The sequence below is a fragment of the Phaseolus vulgaris genome, chromosome 9 (genome assembly GCF_051622355.1).
Source record: "Phaseolus vulgaris cultivar YP4 chromosome 9, ASM5162235v1, whole genome shotgun sequence".
Lineage (NCBI taxonomy): Eukaryota > Viridiplantae > Streptophyta > Magnoliopsida > Fabales > Fabaceae > Phaseolus > Phaseolus vulgaris.
This window is the reverse complement of record NC_143506.1, coordinates 10,399,241-10,414,641: the sequence shown is the minus strand read 5'-3', so window position 1 is coordinate 10,414,641 and position 15,401 is coordinate 10,399,241. Positions and strand designations below refer to the sequence as shown.

The 15,401-nt window shown below is 32.1% G+C and overlaps 3 protein-coding genes across 5 annotated transcripts; 1 reads left to right on the top strand and 2 right to left on the bottom strand.

The window, feature by feature from the left end:
• Window positions 1-475: 475 nt before the first annotated feature.
• Window positions 476-5,186, top strand: BIN4 (double-stranded DNA binding protein). Its single transcript, XM_068626224.2, has 12 exons — window positions 476-615; window positions 762-846; window positions 1,040-1,259; window positions 1,730-1,791; window positions 1,985-2,317; window positions 2,461-2,514; window positions 2,811-2,928; window positions 3,911-3,957; window positions 4,119-4,145; window positions 4,364-4,439; window positions 4,546-4,676; window positions 4,775-5,186. The coding sequence occupies exons 2-12, from the start codon at window positions 799-801 to the stop codon at window positions 4,895-4,897; spliced, it is 1,239 nt and encodes a 412-aa protein (XP_068482325.1). The 5' UTR covers window positions 476-615; window positions 762-798; the 3' UTR covers window positions 4,898-5,186.
• A 42-nt stretch (window positions 5,187-5,228) lies between these two features.
• Window positions 5,229-10,749, bottom strand: LOC137821569 (pathogenesis-related thaumatin-like protein 3.5). Of its 2 annotated transcripts, XM_090295518.1 has the most exons (4): window positions 10,608-10,749; window positions 6,163-8,590; window positions 5,799-6,063; window positions 5,229-5,676 (listed from the first exon to the last, which is right to left on the bottom strand). In XM_090295518.1, exons 2-4 carry the CDS (start codon window positions 6,632-6,634, stop codon window positions 5,511-5,513), a joined length of 903 nt encoding a protein of 300 aa, XP_090151644.1. In that variant the 5' UTR covers window positions 6,635-8,590; window positions 10,608-10,749; the 3' UTR covers window positions 5,229-5,510. The 2 variants fall into 2 exon arrangements, with proteins under 2 accessions (XP_090151644.1, XP_090151643.1); XM_090295517.1 differs by having other exon boundaries at window positions 5,381-6,063.
• On the bottom strand, window positions 8,075-10,749 carry LOC137821570 (uncharacterized). Of its 2 annotated transcripts, XR_016515682.1 has the most exons (3): window positions 10,608-10,749; window positions 9,941-10,017; window positions 8,182-8,590 (listed from the first exon to the last, which is right to left on the bottom strand). XR_016515682.1 is itself a non-coding variant. In XM_068626226.2 (2 exons), the coding sequence occupies exon 2, from the start codon at window positions 9,944-9,946 to the stop codon at window positions 9,503-9,505; it is 444 nt and encodes a 147-aa protein (XP_068482327.1). In that variant the 5' UTR covers window positions 9,947-10,017; window positions 10,608-10,749; the 3' UTR covers window positions 8,075-9,502. The 2 variants fall into 2 exon arrangements, 1 of the variants encoding a protein (XP_068482327.1); XM_068626226.2 differs by having other exon boundaries at window positions 8,075-10,017.
• Window positions 10,750-15,401: the final 4,652 nt, after the last annotated feature.

The window sequence follows — 15,401 nt, the reverse complement described above, 5'->3', positions numbered from 1 at the left end:
CAAAATGTGATTACAAAATCAACAAAGTGAATGAAAACAATTATATAACTTTTATTTCATTGGTTAATATGTTCTGAACTCTATGATATAACATTATATAATTATGTATTTTTAGTGTACCTTCTACCATTAGTTAGTTTAAGGAAAATAATTACAATAAAACATATTTTAAAATTTTCCAGAACACAATGATACTGAACTTTTTGTATGAACATATTTTATTTTGAATATGTAATTTTACATATTTACATATAATAGAATCAGATTGCATGAATTGAACTAATCCATTCTTATTTGGGTTTTTAAAATAACTATATAGAAATTATTAAACACTTCAACAGAAAAAGTAAACAATTTTTTTATATTTTGCATTAACAAAACTTCTGTTAGATCTAGTACATACACTACTCATACATTTTTACACTTAATAATGACACTTTAATTGTTTATATTAATATCAAACAAGTTTAATTTTGGGAGTGCAGTGATGATAAAACGTCGTCGTAGTTGGGAATTGGGAGAAACATAACAAATCGGACTTGGGTTTGGCCCCAAAAAAATTTCCCGCTTTCGCTCTCTTTGGTTGTAGTATCAGTATCTGCAGCAGCATTGAAGGTATGTAGCAATCAGCATATCCACATTTTTTCCTAGCTATATATAATCTTTCTCTTCTCCACAATGACTGGTTTTGTTCCCATTCACAACATGTTCGATCAATTGCTTCACTGAAAATGGACACTGACTAACCCTTTTCCTTTCAGGGACCAAACCCTTTTAGTTTGAAATTCATCCCTGAAAATGAGCAGTTCAAGGGAGAGCTCCCCGGATTGGTTGCGTTCTTTTCAGGTATCACTTTATACCCGTTCATTTAGCTTATCAACTTTCCCTTTTCTATGTATTTATTCTTATGTTCATTGTTCAATTGCAACCTTCACTTTTAACATCAGTTCCTCGTGACTCTGCCATCGCAACACCTTGCTTTCTTTCTAGCTTCTTACTGTTTGTCCGTACAAAAAAATAAATTTGTATGTTTGATTAGGTGCCTTCTCATTCACCTTTGATACTGTCCTCTGATTCTGGGTCTTTACGGGATGGTGGATCTCGGAATGAGGATAAAACCGATGATGAAGGGTCTTCTCCAAAGTCTTCTCAATCTTTGAAGATCACCCGGAGAAAGAGAAAGACACCAGTGAGTCCAGAAGTTGAAAATCAAACACCATCCAAAAGAAAGAAATTAGATAAGAAAAATGCCAAAGAAGGTACATTTGAGATTTGACTAGGGCTTTGGTGTTCTCTCCAGATGACTATGTTGACCTATTTAGATAAAATTTTCCACAATGTATAAGAGAGAAAATAAGAAGAAAAAATGAAATAGGTTTATCCAGAAATTAAAATTAACTTATACTTAACATGTAAAACTTTTCTCATATTAGCTTTTCCAAAAGCTTATTTTAAGTTCATATGTGCGCATAAACTAATTTTAGCTTATTGAGATATTTATTTTATATTTTTCTCTCTTACAACTCATGGAGAAGTTTATCTAAACAGGTTTAGGTTTGGTGGTCTAGGACATTAGAAACTCACTAATTACACTGTATGATAAAAATAAAAGTCAACTTACATATAGTTTAAGAATTTTAGTAAAAGAAATAACAGGAGTATCTGGATGTGAGAGTTGTTTCTCTTTTTTTACTCAATTGTCATTCTGTCATTTGTTACTGTGATCCAGGAAACAAAGAGGAAAAGAAGTCAGTGAATGAATCAAACATCAACAAGCATACAGAACATAAAGTAAGAGTCTTTTCTTTTCCTCTTTAATTGTTAGTGGATATTCATAGATTTAGAAGAAGAAAGAAACAAATTTTTGTGTTTTAGCATATTTTCTGTATCCTGACTTGTGATTCTGTTCTGATTGAACATCTACGTAGATGCTTCGGGCACGTCAAGATTTCTCACCTAGTTTATATCAAACGTTTTTTCATAGGAATCTATTCATTCAGCTTGGACATTGTCATCAGATTCTGAGTCATTCCATGATCATAGTCCAAAAAGAGAAGATCATACTGATCAGGTTGAAACCTCTCAGCACCAAATATCAGGTGAAGAAGACAGTGCAGATGGACTTGTTTTTGGAAAGGATAGAAATTGTCCATCCAAAAAGGGTTCAAAAGAGAAGTCTTCACAAAAACAAGTAGACATCGACAGTCATACACCAGTTAAAGGGAAGAAAATAAAGGGAAGTGCAGAGAAAAAAAGTAGCGGTGGAGATGTGAATGTTGAAGAGGAAGAAACTTTTGAAAAGCTTGCTGAATCAGATGTAAGGACGGCTATAGTTATAGTAACTGCCTAAACAATGTTTCAGACTTCAAAACTTGAATACGTATTAATTATTGAAGGTCACACTGACTTTCTTCTTTAAGTCTGGCATCCTGACTTGTGCTTGTTATATGTAAGTTGCAGGTTTCCTCTACAAGGTTGCCTTTGATGCTTTCTGAGAAAGTCCATCGTACAAAGGTTTGGTGACAACTTTATGTTTTGGGTTTTCCTTTACTGCTTGTTCTGTCATATAATTGTAAGGATCATGGTTTAGTATTGTTATTGGGACATCCAAATGAGTATCAAAGGTTTCACTTTTAAAAATAAATAATTTTTTTGTGAGATGCCAGGTTGCTAGTTTGGCTTCTAGTTATATTTTGAGTTGACATATTGTTGCTTTCTTGTAAAAATAACGTGTTTTCTTTAGTGTTGATTCTAATTTTCCTCTTCCTTAAATATTAGTCATGATAAAAGGAGCTTTTCTGTTTTTGCAGGCACTCATTGAGTGTCAAGGTGACTCCATAGATCTGAGTGGTGATATGGGTGCTGTTGGACGGATTATAATTTCGGATTCACCATCTGGGGATCAGGAAATGTATTTAGACTTGAAAGGTATTTTAGTTTATGTTTTCTGATTAATACACAAATTGTAGCCCCTTATTCTTTATAATTTATTGAGACAAGCACATGTATCTTGATGATAACACTGTAGTATGCATGTTTGCAGAACCATAAACAGCTAAACTATTCTAGAGCTATTCTGATCTGATTGTTAAATGTTGGGTTTCCATAAATGTTGACCTTCCTCCATGTTTTCAAAAATTAAAATCTCAGACTGAACCATATTTGCCTTTTATAAATAGATAGATATTTGCTAGGTGGTTTCGGCATTTATTCAAAAAACCTATAGAAGGCATAGTAAGGAGGACAGTAGAAGAAATGGAAGGTAACTACAGGGTTTAAATGAGTGGAGTTCTTCAAGCTTTGGCTTGTCTTGGGAAGATAATTGAATGCTTAAGCTTAAGTTTGACTCGTTTATTTAAATGAACCCAATTGAAAACTAAATTTGATTAAGTTTGAGCTTAACTTGTTTTATTTATTTATAACAATTATTTTTGTTTTCTACTTTAATATTTTTCTATTTTTTACTAAAAAAATGATGAACAGGAATAAAAGGTATTCTTTTATAAAAATTATTAGTAGAAGAATATATAAATCTGTTTCATAATAATTATTAGTAAGCATAATATTGAGCTTTTAGAGTTTCAACTCGGATCATTTTTAATAATCAACCATAATCTCAAGTTTGGGTTTGCTTATTCAACAAACAAACGAGTATTAAACAAATAATTAATAAAGGGAGTCCAAATAATTCATGAATAGTGTGGCTCATTTATATCCATAAGGGTAACCGAATCAGGAGAGGAAGAGGGAGGTTAAGAAAAATGATGGGCAAAATATTTAAGTAGGAAGTTAATATTTTGTCTAAAACCATAATTCCTATTTTTTTGGTTGTTGAGTTGAGACTGACTTTTACTTGATTTTGACCAGTGACAACCTGCACTGATGGTTCAAATTTCTCTCATCTTTTCAGGAACAATATACAAAACATCAATTGTTCCTAGCCGGACGTTTTGTGTTGTATGTGAAGTGATCTGTATTTAAACTGGAAATTTTTGATTGGGACAATGGCCTTGTAGCTAGTTGTTTTTTTTTCTTCAAGATATCATATCCTTTTTTCTTCTCAAGATATGATATCATTCAAATATTGCTTTCACATGAGCTTGTACTTTTATTTTCAGGTTAGCTTTGGGCAGTCAGAGGCCAAGGTCTGTTGGTTATCTAGTATCTACTTATTTACTATATTATTTTCTATAAGTACTGTTTTATTAACTTAGTAAACATGTCGCATTGGCTTATATTTTATTTAATATTTAATGTTATTACTCATCAGTAATTTAATCATCCTTGCCAAGGATTTTGAAAATACATACATATATATATATATATATATATATGTTGTAATTTAACTAGTAATTTATTTCAGATTGAGGCCATCATGAATGACTTCATACAGCTGAAGCCACAGTTTAATGTGTACGAAGCTGAAACTATGGTTGAAGGTTATTTGCATCTGCCAACTAATTGGTGTTTTTATATATGATAATATGTTATCTTTATATCCGGCAAAAATTCCTTTCCTCACATCTATTCATTTCCTTTGAGAAGGAACACTGGATGGTTTCTTCTTTGATTCGGATGAGGAGGCTGGCAAGAAATCAACCAACCAAACTGATCAAAATGAGAATGGTGAGGAACAAGCTAATGGTAAATCCAAAGGGAAGGCTGACAAAACATCAGTAAGTTTCCTGATAGTCATCCTTGACTTTAGATTTCTGTTTTGGAATGAAAATGCTGGTGCGTGCTGCATACTTAATTGCTCAATATCTGGATGCAGGGTGCTGAAAAGAAAAGAGGTAGAAATACAGGAGGAAAACCACAAGCAAAAGTAGGAAAACCACAAGCAAAGATAGCAAAGAAAAAAACTCCAGGTTCCAAAAGGTCGAAGACCAAGAAATGAGTCAAAGAAGCTCTCTGTAATTTCTTGTATATGTCATGAACCAACATAATTCAACCCTTGGATTAAAAGTAGAGATGCTGAATTACTTTTACCATGACTGAGATGGCGATAGTAGACTAGCTGCTGTTAGAGTCTTTTCAAACCCCACACACTAGAATTCAAAGCTTATAATCCTGCAGAACGAGTTCTCGAAAATTCCTTATAATGTTTGTATTTTTTTGGGGCCAGTTTGAATATATTACTGGTTGTAATTTATTTTCCAGTGAATATCAGTTATGGTTTCTTTTAAGTTATCTCCATTAGCCGACTACTATCATATAGAAAGAGAGAATGAATTTGAAGCTCCTAGTTACATTGTTTCCTTAAAAATTATTTTGCAAGATTTACAAGCTATCTCGAGAGAATAGTGAGTAGACTGGATGCTGTTTATATGATATCCATTAGTTCTTAATAAGCCCCTAGCTTACTGGAGCTTTAGAACAGTACTTCCTGAAATATTTGTTCACAGAGGGTTCAAGTGTATTTCCGTGGTTCATCATTTCCGTCTCATTGATTAGGCCTTTTCTTCCCTTATGAAAATCCCAAGAGGATATCTTTTAGATGTTATTTAATATCACTGGCCGTGTCTTACAAATGCCAAGAAAGTAAGAGTGAGAACCAAGAGAAAGATTGGCGTGGGAAAGGGTAATAAAATATTTGATGAGGAAGTGACCTGCCGATGCTTCCAATAAGGCTGTCTAATTGGTGGAGGAGGAGATGCAGGAGTTGGTCTTCCCGTTCTGTGTGGTAATGTAAAATGTTAGCTATGGTCCTTTTTCTCCTTTGAAAGTATGGCAAATTGGAAAAAAATTGAAAGAGAAAGGAAATTAATTGAATGAGTGAGACGATGTACGGTGTGTACCCGTTGCTGTTGGGACAGAAAACAATATCGTATTCGTATGCTTTGCAAGTGAAAGTGCTGGTGCCATCGTCAAACGCATAGCTATAAGCTCTTGGACAAGCCTTCTTGAATAAGGTTGAATAATAGGAAGGATGACATGTATTTGGATTTGCAAATTCTCCACTGCAGCAATACTTGTCCAACTTGAATGCCTCACAAGCACTCCTACAACCAACAACAACCCGTTGGTTTTCGACACCTAATACTTGAAGTTCTGTTGGGCAACCTGTTCCAGTTCAATTCTTTTTTCATTGTAAGTGGTACCCTTGTGATTTCTTCTGTTATTTAAGTACTTATTACATAGTTGTGCTTTAAATAAACTTACCTCTGTTGATATCAGTAATACAACCTGTGGCATTACAGGCGCCACCATATACACCTCGTGGTAGAGCCAGTAATGGCAAATTGTAACCATCTACCAAGCTAACATCATAGTAGTCTTGTCCATTGCCTGCACCAAGTGTTATCTCAAACAGTGAGGTAGGAGCAGCAGCACCATTTCCCTCACACTCCAGCCTTCCTCCACAGTCACCCGTTTGGCATCTGCCAACTCCTGTTGTATCAAAGTTACAACCAGTCCTTGCCCATATCCGTCCTGACCAACCTGGGACAGTCGTAAGTTTGATGCTTTCACGCATGTCCAACCGGAATCCGGTTGTTGCAAGTGGAGGACTCCCTGAACCTGCAAGTGTACCAGGCCATATAGTGTGTGGACAGTTGTTGATGATGGTGAATGTGTATGAGCAAGAGCAAGTGAAGAATGTAAAGAGAATGAGCAAACTGGTTAGTTTCCACATTTTCAAGGATTATTATAGTTGGTAATATTGAGCCTAAGAAACTAGAGGGATTGTTTTTTAAGGCCAAGGGAATGGACAATGCCCCCAAGACTTGTAGTTTATACTATTCTGAAAGAGGGAGTTGTGTGCTGAATCAGTTATGCATTACAACAAACAAACACTTACGTTGCTTTCATGAAATCCTCAGCCAGAAAACCAGCTTTATGGGTTTGGTATTTCTTATGTTCTGGATGGCCTCATCTAGAAGCAATTCTTTGCTTTTGTTTTCGCTTGGGAAGTTGTACAAATCTGAAATTTTAAGTGACCCTATTGGATGAATCATTAATTTCTTCAAATAATCGTTTCAGAAAATCTGAGACTACCCCGTAAGAAGTTGGATGGGATTATCATAAAAAAGATAGTCATGATTCCTCCTAAATAAACTAGACTAGGCCTTCCAGGAAGCATCAGATCACTGGCATCTCATATACGTCAACTTTCGAGGAAGCATAGCCAAATATGTACTTTTTAAAAATATAAATAAATATTGATTATAAGATTACACAAATATAAATATCTAATTTATAAAAAATTTAGTAAGCACAATAGGTATAGAGCTGTTGAAGCAACACTACCACACTTGCCGTTATTTCTAATGATACAGAAAGTGGAGTTTTCTTTATTGTAAGTTGTTAAGAACCTTTTAAAGTAATATAACTCTTTTAAAATGGAGAGTGCTCTAAGAATAACGTATAAAGTAATAGCTGAATAGAAAAATTAATAAGTTCATAATTAATTATGTTATACATAATTAATTACCATTTAAAGTGCTCTAAGAATAACGTATAAAGTAATAGCTGTATAGAAAAATTAATAAGTTCATAATTAATTATGTAGTACATAATTAATTACCATTTAAAGTGCATCTCATTTTTATAAAAAGCCAAATCTTCAAAGGAAGTGTATACCTAAATGGAAATTATTTGCTAACCAATCAGGTACCACATTGATTTCAGGATAAACGTGAGTTCTCCTTCATCTGCCACTGCTATTTTTCTTCAAGAAATCACGATTAGGAAAACAATTATAGGATAATGATGCGAACTTGGATGGCCAATTACCAAGAAATTCGCTGCACAGGATAAATCAGCATACAGCAACAATTTGTCTAACAACTTTTGATCCGAAATTTTGATGTTCTGAAGTAAAAATTCTATACCACTACTAGTAATTTTCTTTATTTTCCGTTTTCCTTCGGGTAGAGGTTTAGGTTTATGTGCTTTGAAACTATAATTGTTGAATGGATAAGAAATAAGTTTAATAAATGTGAAGTTCAAAATGTTTGAGTGAAAAAAGAGAAGAAAAAAGAGAGCAAAAAATAGGTATGAGAAGTAGTACAACAAATTTCATCCTTTTCTAAAGTTACTTTTTCTTTTTCTTTCTCTTTCCCACCAAACAATATAAGCTGGACAATTCCAAATTTCATTAGTATACTGTAAGGTGGTACAATGTCATTCAAATATCATGATACGAACTTAATATCAGAGCCTAGAACAAAAGCAAAAAACTTAATATAAACAGAGGTGGAAGAGCTTAATTTCATATTTCAAAGGAAAAATCACTTTAACCTCCAACATAGAGGGTAGGGTTGACTGATACACAGACAGTGCTGATAATTTGAGTGTCACAGGACAAGTCAGTTTAATTTGTTCGATCAATGTCGAAGTCCACAGGTAAGATATGACACAGTGGAAGACAAACTCATCTGTTCATACACCAAAAAGTTCAAACTATATTGAAATTGGGCGTGCCAGTTTTTTCAACTTTCCTTATTGTGTCTTCATCATCCTCCAAAACTTGTTGAGAGCATCATAACTGTCCTTTGCTCAACTGTTACATCATCCGTACAAGCTGCTTAGTCTCATCATAAACTTCAGCATAGGTTAATTTGAGCATCAGTAGTAACTAAGCATGTACCTACAAGAAAAGAAGACAAATATCAATATTTCAATTTCCAGCATAGAGCAATTCCATATTAAAGTATGTCATTAAGTATAGCAACACAAATGTTTTGAATTCTCCTTGGTAGCACAAGCTTCAAAACCTGCACAAGTCACATTACACTCAAGACAGCCAGACATCAGTTAACTCATGGAACGAATAAGATATAATCAAAAGATGAATTAATGAAAATGTGGACTATCATCTCCTTTGAGTCTGCAAAAGAACAAGAAATCAGGCAGCAAAAATAAAAAATTAGTATTCACATGCACAGCAACTTTGTCCATGTGAGGAACTGGAGAGAACCTGAACTTACAGAAGTCAAGGAAATTCAACACATCTATGAATTAGGTATCAGCCTAAGAGATAAGATTGATAATCATGTGCTGTTCTAATGGATTTGAGGGAAATAAAAGGAGTACAATAATACAACTCAGATCAGAGGTAGTAGTCTTAGTAATGAGTACACTGATACTCGAAAAGCTCTGCCCTGCGATTACAGAAACACTAGAAACTTGACAGCAGACTACAAAACGGTAACAACATTTAAGTACATCGTTGATACAAGCACACTATTCAGATCCAACAGTCTGCTTCTCAACAAGGTTAGCAACAGAAACTGAAGTCAATTCAGATTTCATAACCATCTGAATACTAAATAGAGCCAGCTCAAATCCCCATTCAACAGTCAAGCTACATTAAGCACTACATTACATTGATACTAGAAATATAAGGAGTTCCTACAATAGATGAACATTCATGTCCACCAATAAGTAGTCCATATAATTGTTCAAGTTCCGTTATTCATACTCATCTGATAGAAAAATGGGAAAAAAGGACAAGTGAAGTGCAATGATAAAAGAGTTTTTCCAGTTATATCGTATATATCTAGCTCATATCCATGCCATCCCCAACTTGGCTGCAGATAGGACTGACAGCAGAGAAAGATCTCTCAAAGGGAGAAGGGTGGAATTGGGCATCGCCCCGTCTACGTTTAAAACCACAGCTTTCGGTAGGAGAATTCTCCGCCGCATCATGCTTCCTTCGAACACCTCTCACGGCCTGTTCCTCTGCCGATGTAAGGGAGAAAATTTGACCACTAGCTCGACAAAGGGAGCTATGGTTGTCATACAGAATTCTCTGGTTACAGTTTTTATCACAGATGTGAGTCAGCCCAGTTAGCTTGCAGCGATACATGTTTCCACAAACATGTTCATTTTGACATTTCCAGTCGCATTTGTGACCAGTAATTTGACCATCTCGGCCCATAATACTTGACAGAAAAATAACATTTGCAGGACCTGCAACCATACATTTGCCATATACCTCCATTCCTTCAGTCCAGACAGCAACTCCAAAGTAATCTTAACACACACCAACTTCAAGGCCTTTGCCTGAATTCTCTGCATGGCCCACCACAACAACACACATTTCAGTCAAACTCAACAATATTCATCTTCTAGCTACAAACATATATAACAACTGACACACTCTACACCCTTAACCCATTCTTTTCCCTTCTGAAAAGAAAGGGTCACTCGACAATAATATCCTATTCCCGTTCACAAAACGCCACGGATATTCGCTGAACAACCATATTCAGAAATGATCAAATTACACATCACAAAACGCAAATCTGGAATCTAATTGGTTAACAGAATCATATGCTCAACTGCTCCATCTACCTTTGACAATCCATAACAACACATACAGCTTTTATTCTAGGCAGAAACAAACACTCCCAAGTCACAGATCTAAACCACACCCAAGTGGGATTTTCAAAACAACACACAACGCGACAACCAACACACGCGCTCTGTCAAAAATCCAAAATTCTGCGTCATATTTTCCGTCCCACACATCAAAATTGTTTTACAAATACATGCTACGCACTTGAACAACAACAACTATAAAAAAAAAAAAAGAGAGAGAGAGAATTTAATTTAGAATCATAACAGGCTGAAAAGGATAACGCGAAGGGAAAACAACTCACGCGCGTGTTGAGCTAAGTGAAGCACAGGGATAAAGCCTTCGTCGTCCTTCTCAGTACCTACAAAAAGAAAAAGAGAAAACAACAAAAAAGAAAAAGTAGTATTCTCTTCTCTCTCTCTCTCTCTCTCTCTCCCTTTCTCTCACTCTCACTCTCACCGCAGAAACTATGCATAGAACATGATATTAAACAAGAAGATAAGCGGAAGGAGTGGCGTATTTATAGAAACTTGGCGCTGATTGCTGAAGCTGGTGACTTTACACTTGTGGGGTTGACGTCCCACATAGGACAAAACACACGCAAATCAAAATGCAAACCAAATGCAACCCAAATTTTTCTCAAATGTAATTTCGCCCCCCACTTTACCTACAATTTTGGAAAAACCTACCCAACGCTCTCTTTTTCTTAAAACCACTTTTAATTTTAATTTAATTAATAAATCCATGTGATCAACGCCTCATCTCATCATTGGCTTAGCGTTTTAATTTACTTAACCAAACGGATTAAGAGGAGAGAGAATGCAGGGCCACAGACCTTATCCTCACACGTGTAAGCACCACCGTCTTCCCCGGCTCCTACATAATCGTTATTCTGGGCTTCTTCATGGGCCAGGCCCATTACCCCACTTCTACCCTTCCACCTTCTCTACGGCTTTTATAACCAAATCAAAAGTTTAATCACTCATCTTTCTCATAATTTTAATAATTTAATCCTCACAGTTTTATGACATTATTATGAATCTTTCTTGTATGTTTATAATAAACATATATAAACATAAGTCCACAAACTATAAAATTATCTTAAATTTAAATTTGATTCCATCAAGTTCCATTAAGTAATTGTTATGCTTAATATTATTTTTAATTTTTCCAAATTAATTTAAAATATTTATAACGATATAGAAATATTACAAAATGTGTAGAAAAAATGTAGTGAATAGAAAATCCACGCAAAAATAGAAATGTTGAATTTGTCAATGGTAAAATAAAATGTAGTATAATATTACTTAGGAGTGATTCTTTGAAATGAAGTGAATTATTTAGATAAAAACATACTCTCAAAACTATTTTATCATATTTAATAACTAAAAGATGAGTCTCACAATTGGTTTTGTAGAGATATTTATTAAAACATTGTAATCTTGTACATGTAAACAAAATCTTGGCTATTGAAAGATGGGTCTCCTACGATGTTAAAATATAAAATATTTTTAAAATGGATTTATGCAAGAAACAAAAAAATAAATAAAAATATTTTATTTATGATGTTGGTGAAAAAATAATGTAAACTATTTGTTATGTTCAAATATATTTAACAAGTAAATTGATTTTGTATTTCTTATTAAGAATATCACATGATTACTCATATTAAGTAGAATTTAATTATTTGTACTTAAAATATTATTTTAATTCTTAAATGTTGACATAAAATTTAAAAATAAATTAAATTATAATATTCTTAAAGTCTTAAATGCTACCTAAGGCGTTGTATTTATGTAATAAATAAGTTAATGAAATCAATTGATGACTAGAGACTAAATTTAACCTATGTTAAGTTTGACTTTAATTAATTTTTTTATGTGATGTATATATTTTACACGAGAGTAGAGATAGTAAAAATAAGATGTGGGCTTTTTTATAGTGGGCTGAAAACAACTTTCATATATTATTACAAGGCTTTTACTTTTTAGACTGAATAAATTCTAACATGCACCCTATCAATTTTTTAAATAGGCTTTATTCAATTGGAAATTCAGAATTGAAAAATATACTTTAGAAAAAAAATCTGGAATGAATTTTCTGTGTTTTGTAAATGAAATTACCTAATAGAATTGAAAAAACCAAAATCTCACGAAAAAATATTTATAATTTACTTGTTCCTGAAAATATTTTATCAGCTATATATAATAGAGTTGAAAATGACAATTTGTTTATATCCAAATAATATAAATAATATGCATAGAAACACCATGTTTGATAATGAAAATCAAGTAAAAAATGGTTCTCTAGATTTTAAAATGACAAATTTGGAATACAAATAATACATTCTAGAAAAAATATTTTAAAAAACAAAATCAAAAAACATATTCTTAAAAAACAAAAATTCAGAAACATATATTTTTTTTTTTTAAAAAAAGACTATTACGAAAAGTTGTTCCAAAAAAGTTTAATCTAAAAGAGTGTTTCAAAAATCCATCTAGAGAATACCAAACTCAAGATATATTTTGAATTCTACTTTCACTTCTATTTAAATCTTTGTGAAATTCGCAATCAATCCAACTAAAAGCCACTTTACAACTTTATTTGATGTAATCTTCTTCTGATTTCTCTTTCCAAATTATGTCTCTTTCGAAGATCTTGCATGTGTAGGGCTGTGAATCAAAAAGGTTTTTTGTTTAGTTTGAACTTATCTGGCATGCTTGATTATTAGGATCTCAAGCTAAGCTTTTTTAGTAAAGAAAGAATTCCTAGTATGTTTTTGGTTTTTCATTTTCAATAGTTCCTTATAACACAAGAAAATCTAAGGTAAGGAATTTTATCCTAAATTTCAAGTTAAGTTATAAATGAGTGATTTTGAGGTGTATAAATGAGCTTACTTATTTGTAATAATTGAAAGGTAAGAGGTATATTGTTGTTTCCTGCAATGAAAATTATGGAATTTTGGTGAAGGTTGGGATATGAAGAAATATATTTTTAATTTAGAGAAACTTATACCTATTTCTTTTGTTACAGAATGAATTCATTGATGTATGAATATTTTGGAATATAGTGTCGTGTTTATTACTATAAGTATACCTATGTATACATTTTGTTCTGAGTAGAAGGAGACAACCCAACATTTGGTCTCCACTTAGTAAAAAAACGACATCAATTTGGAACGAGTGTTGAAGCTGGCCAGAGTCGGCTTCGTCTCCTATGCGACAAAAGGAAAAGTGTTAACAGCAAAATTACAAATGTTTATTATCAATATTTTCATGAATTTTAACGTTCACACGCTCGGAACAAGTCTATGCTTTGCACATTTTTATAAATTAAAAACTTTAGGTTTATTTGGATTGGAGACAAAGGTAGGAAAAGTGAAAGTGGAAGGACTTAAGAAAAGAGTGTAAAGAAAGTTAAAAGTATTTGGATTAAGATATGTTAGACTGGATATGCGAGAAAAATTTATTAAGTGATATGATAGTTATAAAAGTATTTTGAATTATTTTTAATGATGTAAATTGTAAGATTATAAATTTATCCCTGTGTATAAAAAAATAATAATTAATTTTATATAAATTTTAGTTAATTAAATAATAATTAATATGATGTGACTCACCCCTCACTGAACTTTCTCTCCCCCACTCCCTCACTTTCATTTTATGAGACTCGGACACTCTTTTTAAATGGTGTGTTTGTATCGTATAGGACACCGACACTCGTATGACATGTATCGGTGAAATATCAAATTCAAAAAATATTTGTTTGATTTCTGACAATTCTAACACGATTCTGATACAATTTTAAAAATGAGAAATAAATTAATTTTCTAAAAACTCGAACTTATTATATAAATTTTTATTATGATTACAAAAATAAGGAACAAATCCTTTTGAACTAGTTATGTGAAACATCTTTCTGCTAAAAAAATAAAATAAAACATATTTGTGCACATAAATATTTGTTATCAATTTATATAATTCATAATTATATAATATATAATATATGTCATATTGTCCTACATTTTAAAAACTATATATATATATATATATATTTATTTATATTGTATCAATATTCGTGTGAGTGTCTATGCTATATAGCTTACCCTACCCCAGATGAGATGACATTCTCTCATCTGTCCATGTATACTCTCACCTCCAATCCAAACTTAACTTAAATGAGACGATATATTTAAATAAATTAAAAGCTAATGTTAAAAATAAGAAACATGAAGGTTGACCATAAAGTTCACTCATTCCAATTTCCGAAACAAGAAAACTACAGCGTCGATTCCATTGTAATTCCATTTGTTTTAACGCTGCAACTGAATCCAGCTTTCATTTACAAGGATCATGGATAGACAATATATTAATTTAATAAAAAATATGTATTGTTTTTAATGATAATTTCTTATTTAATTAATTATATAATAATTTTTAAAGTATCACTGCTTAACAACACTTAAAATTCATTCCTATAAAATCATGTGGATCATATTTGCTCTACGAATTGTCAAAATAGTTAGCACCTTCGTAGTCTCACACTCTTATTTTATAATATATAAATGAAGTATTAAATATTTTTATTACATTTTCACCATTTGTCGTGAAACAACAAAATAAAAGAAAATTAATTATAAATAATAAAAACTATAATAAAGAAGAAAGATAGTAAGAGATTTTTAAAGTATGTATGTAAAATCAATTATAAATCTAAAATCTAAAACATCTAAATTAGAGCAATGTTATCTCCTTCTATTTTTCTTTTGTTTATTTTCGATGTTTAAACATAATTAATGTTTTATCATTTTTTTTCATTTGATTTATCGTAAAATATATATAATATTTATAATAAAAAGAAGTAGAACATTTCTTATTAAATTTTATATTTTTAAGTCCTAATTTGTTCAAACAAATGAATCTCATTCAAGGTGATATTAGTTAAGATAAATTACACTTAGACTTTGAGAAACACATTTTTTTAAGCAATGTTGACTTATTTAAACAAAATAAAAAAGAGAGAAATAGAATTTGGAGTGTTAACTAAAAAATGTTCAAACAAAGACATCACTTAAGAGAATATTCTCCCATTTTAAATG

Bases quoted from the DNA above. Each gene is read 5' to 3' on its own strand.
- LOC137821569 (XM_090295517.1), bottom strand. From the start codon at position 6,634: ATGTGGAAACTAACCAGTTTGCTCATTCTCTTTACATTCTTCACTTGC. The intron at 6,064-6,162 runs GTAAGTTTATTT...GAACTGGAACAG, and splicing joins TATTACTGATATCAACAGAG to GTTGCCCAACAGAACTTCAA.
- BIN4 (XM_068626224.2), top strand. From the start codon at position 799: ATGAGCAGTTCAAGGGAGAGCTCCCCGGATTGGTTGCGTTCTTTTCAG. The intron at 847-1,039 runs GTATCACTTTAT...ATGTTTGATTAG, and splicing joins ATTGGTTGCGTTCTTTTCAG to GTGCCTTCTCATTCACCTTT. The intron at 2,929-3,910 runs GTATTTTAGTTT...TCATCTTTTCAG, and splicing joins AATGTATTTAGACTTGAAAG to GAACAATATACAAAACATCA.
- LOC137821570 (XM_068626226.2), bottom strand. From the start codon at position 9,946: ATGGAGGTATATGGCAAATGTATGGTTGCAGGTCCTGCAAATGTTATT.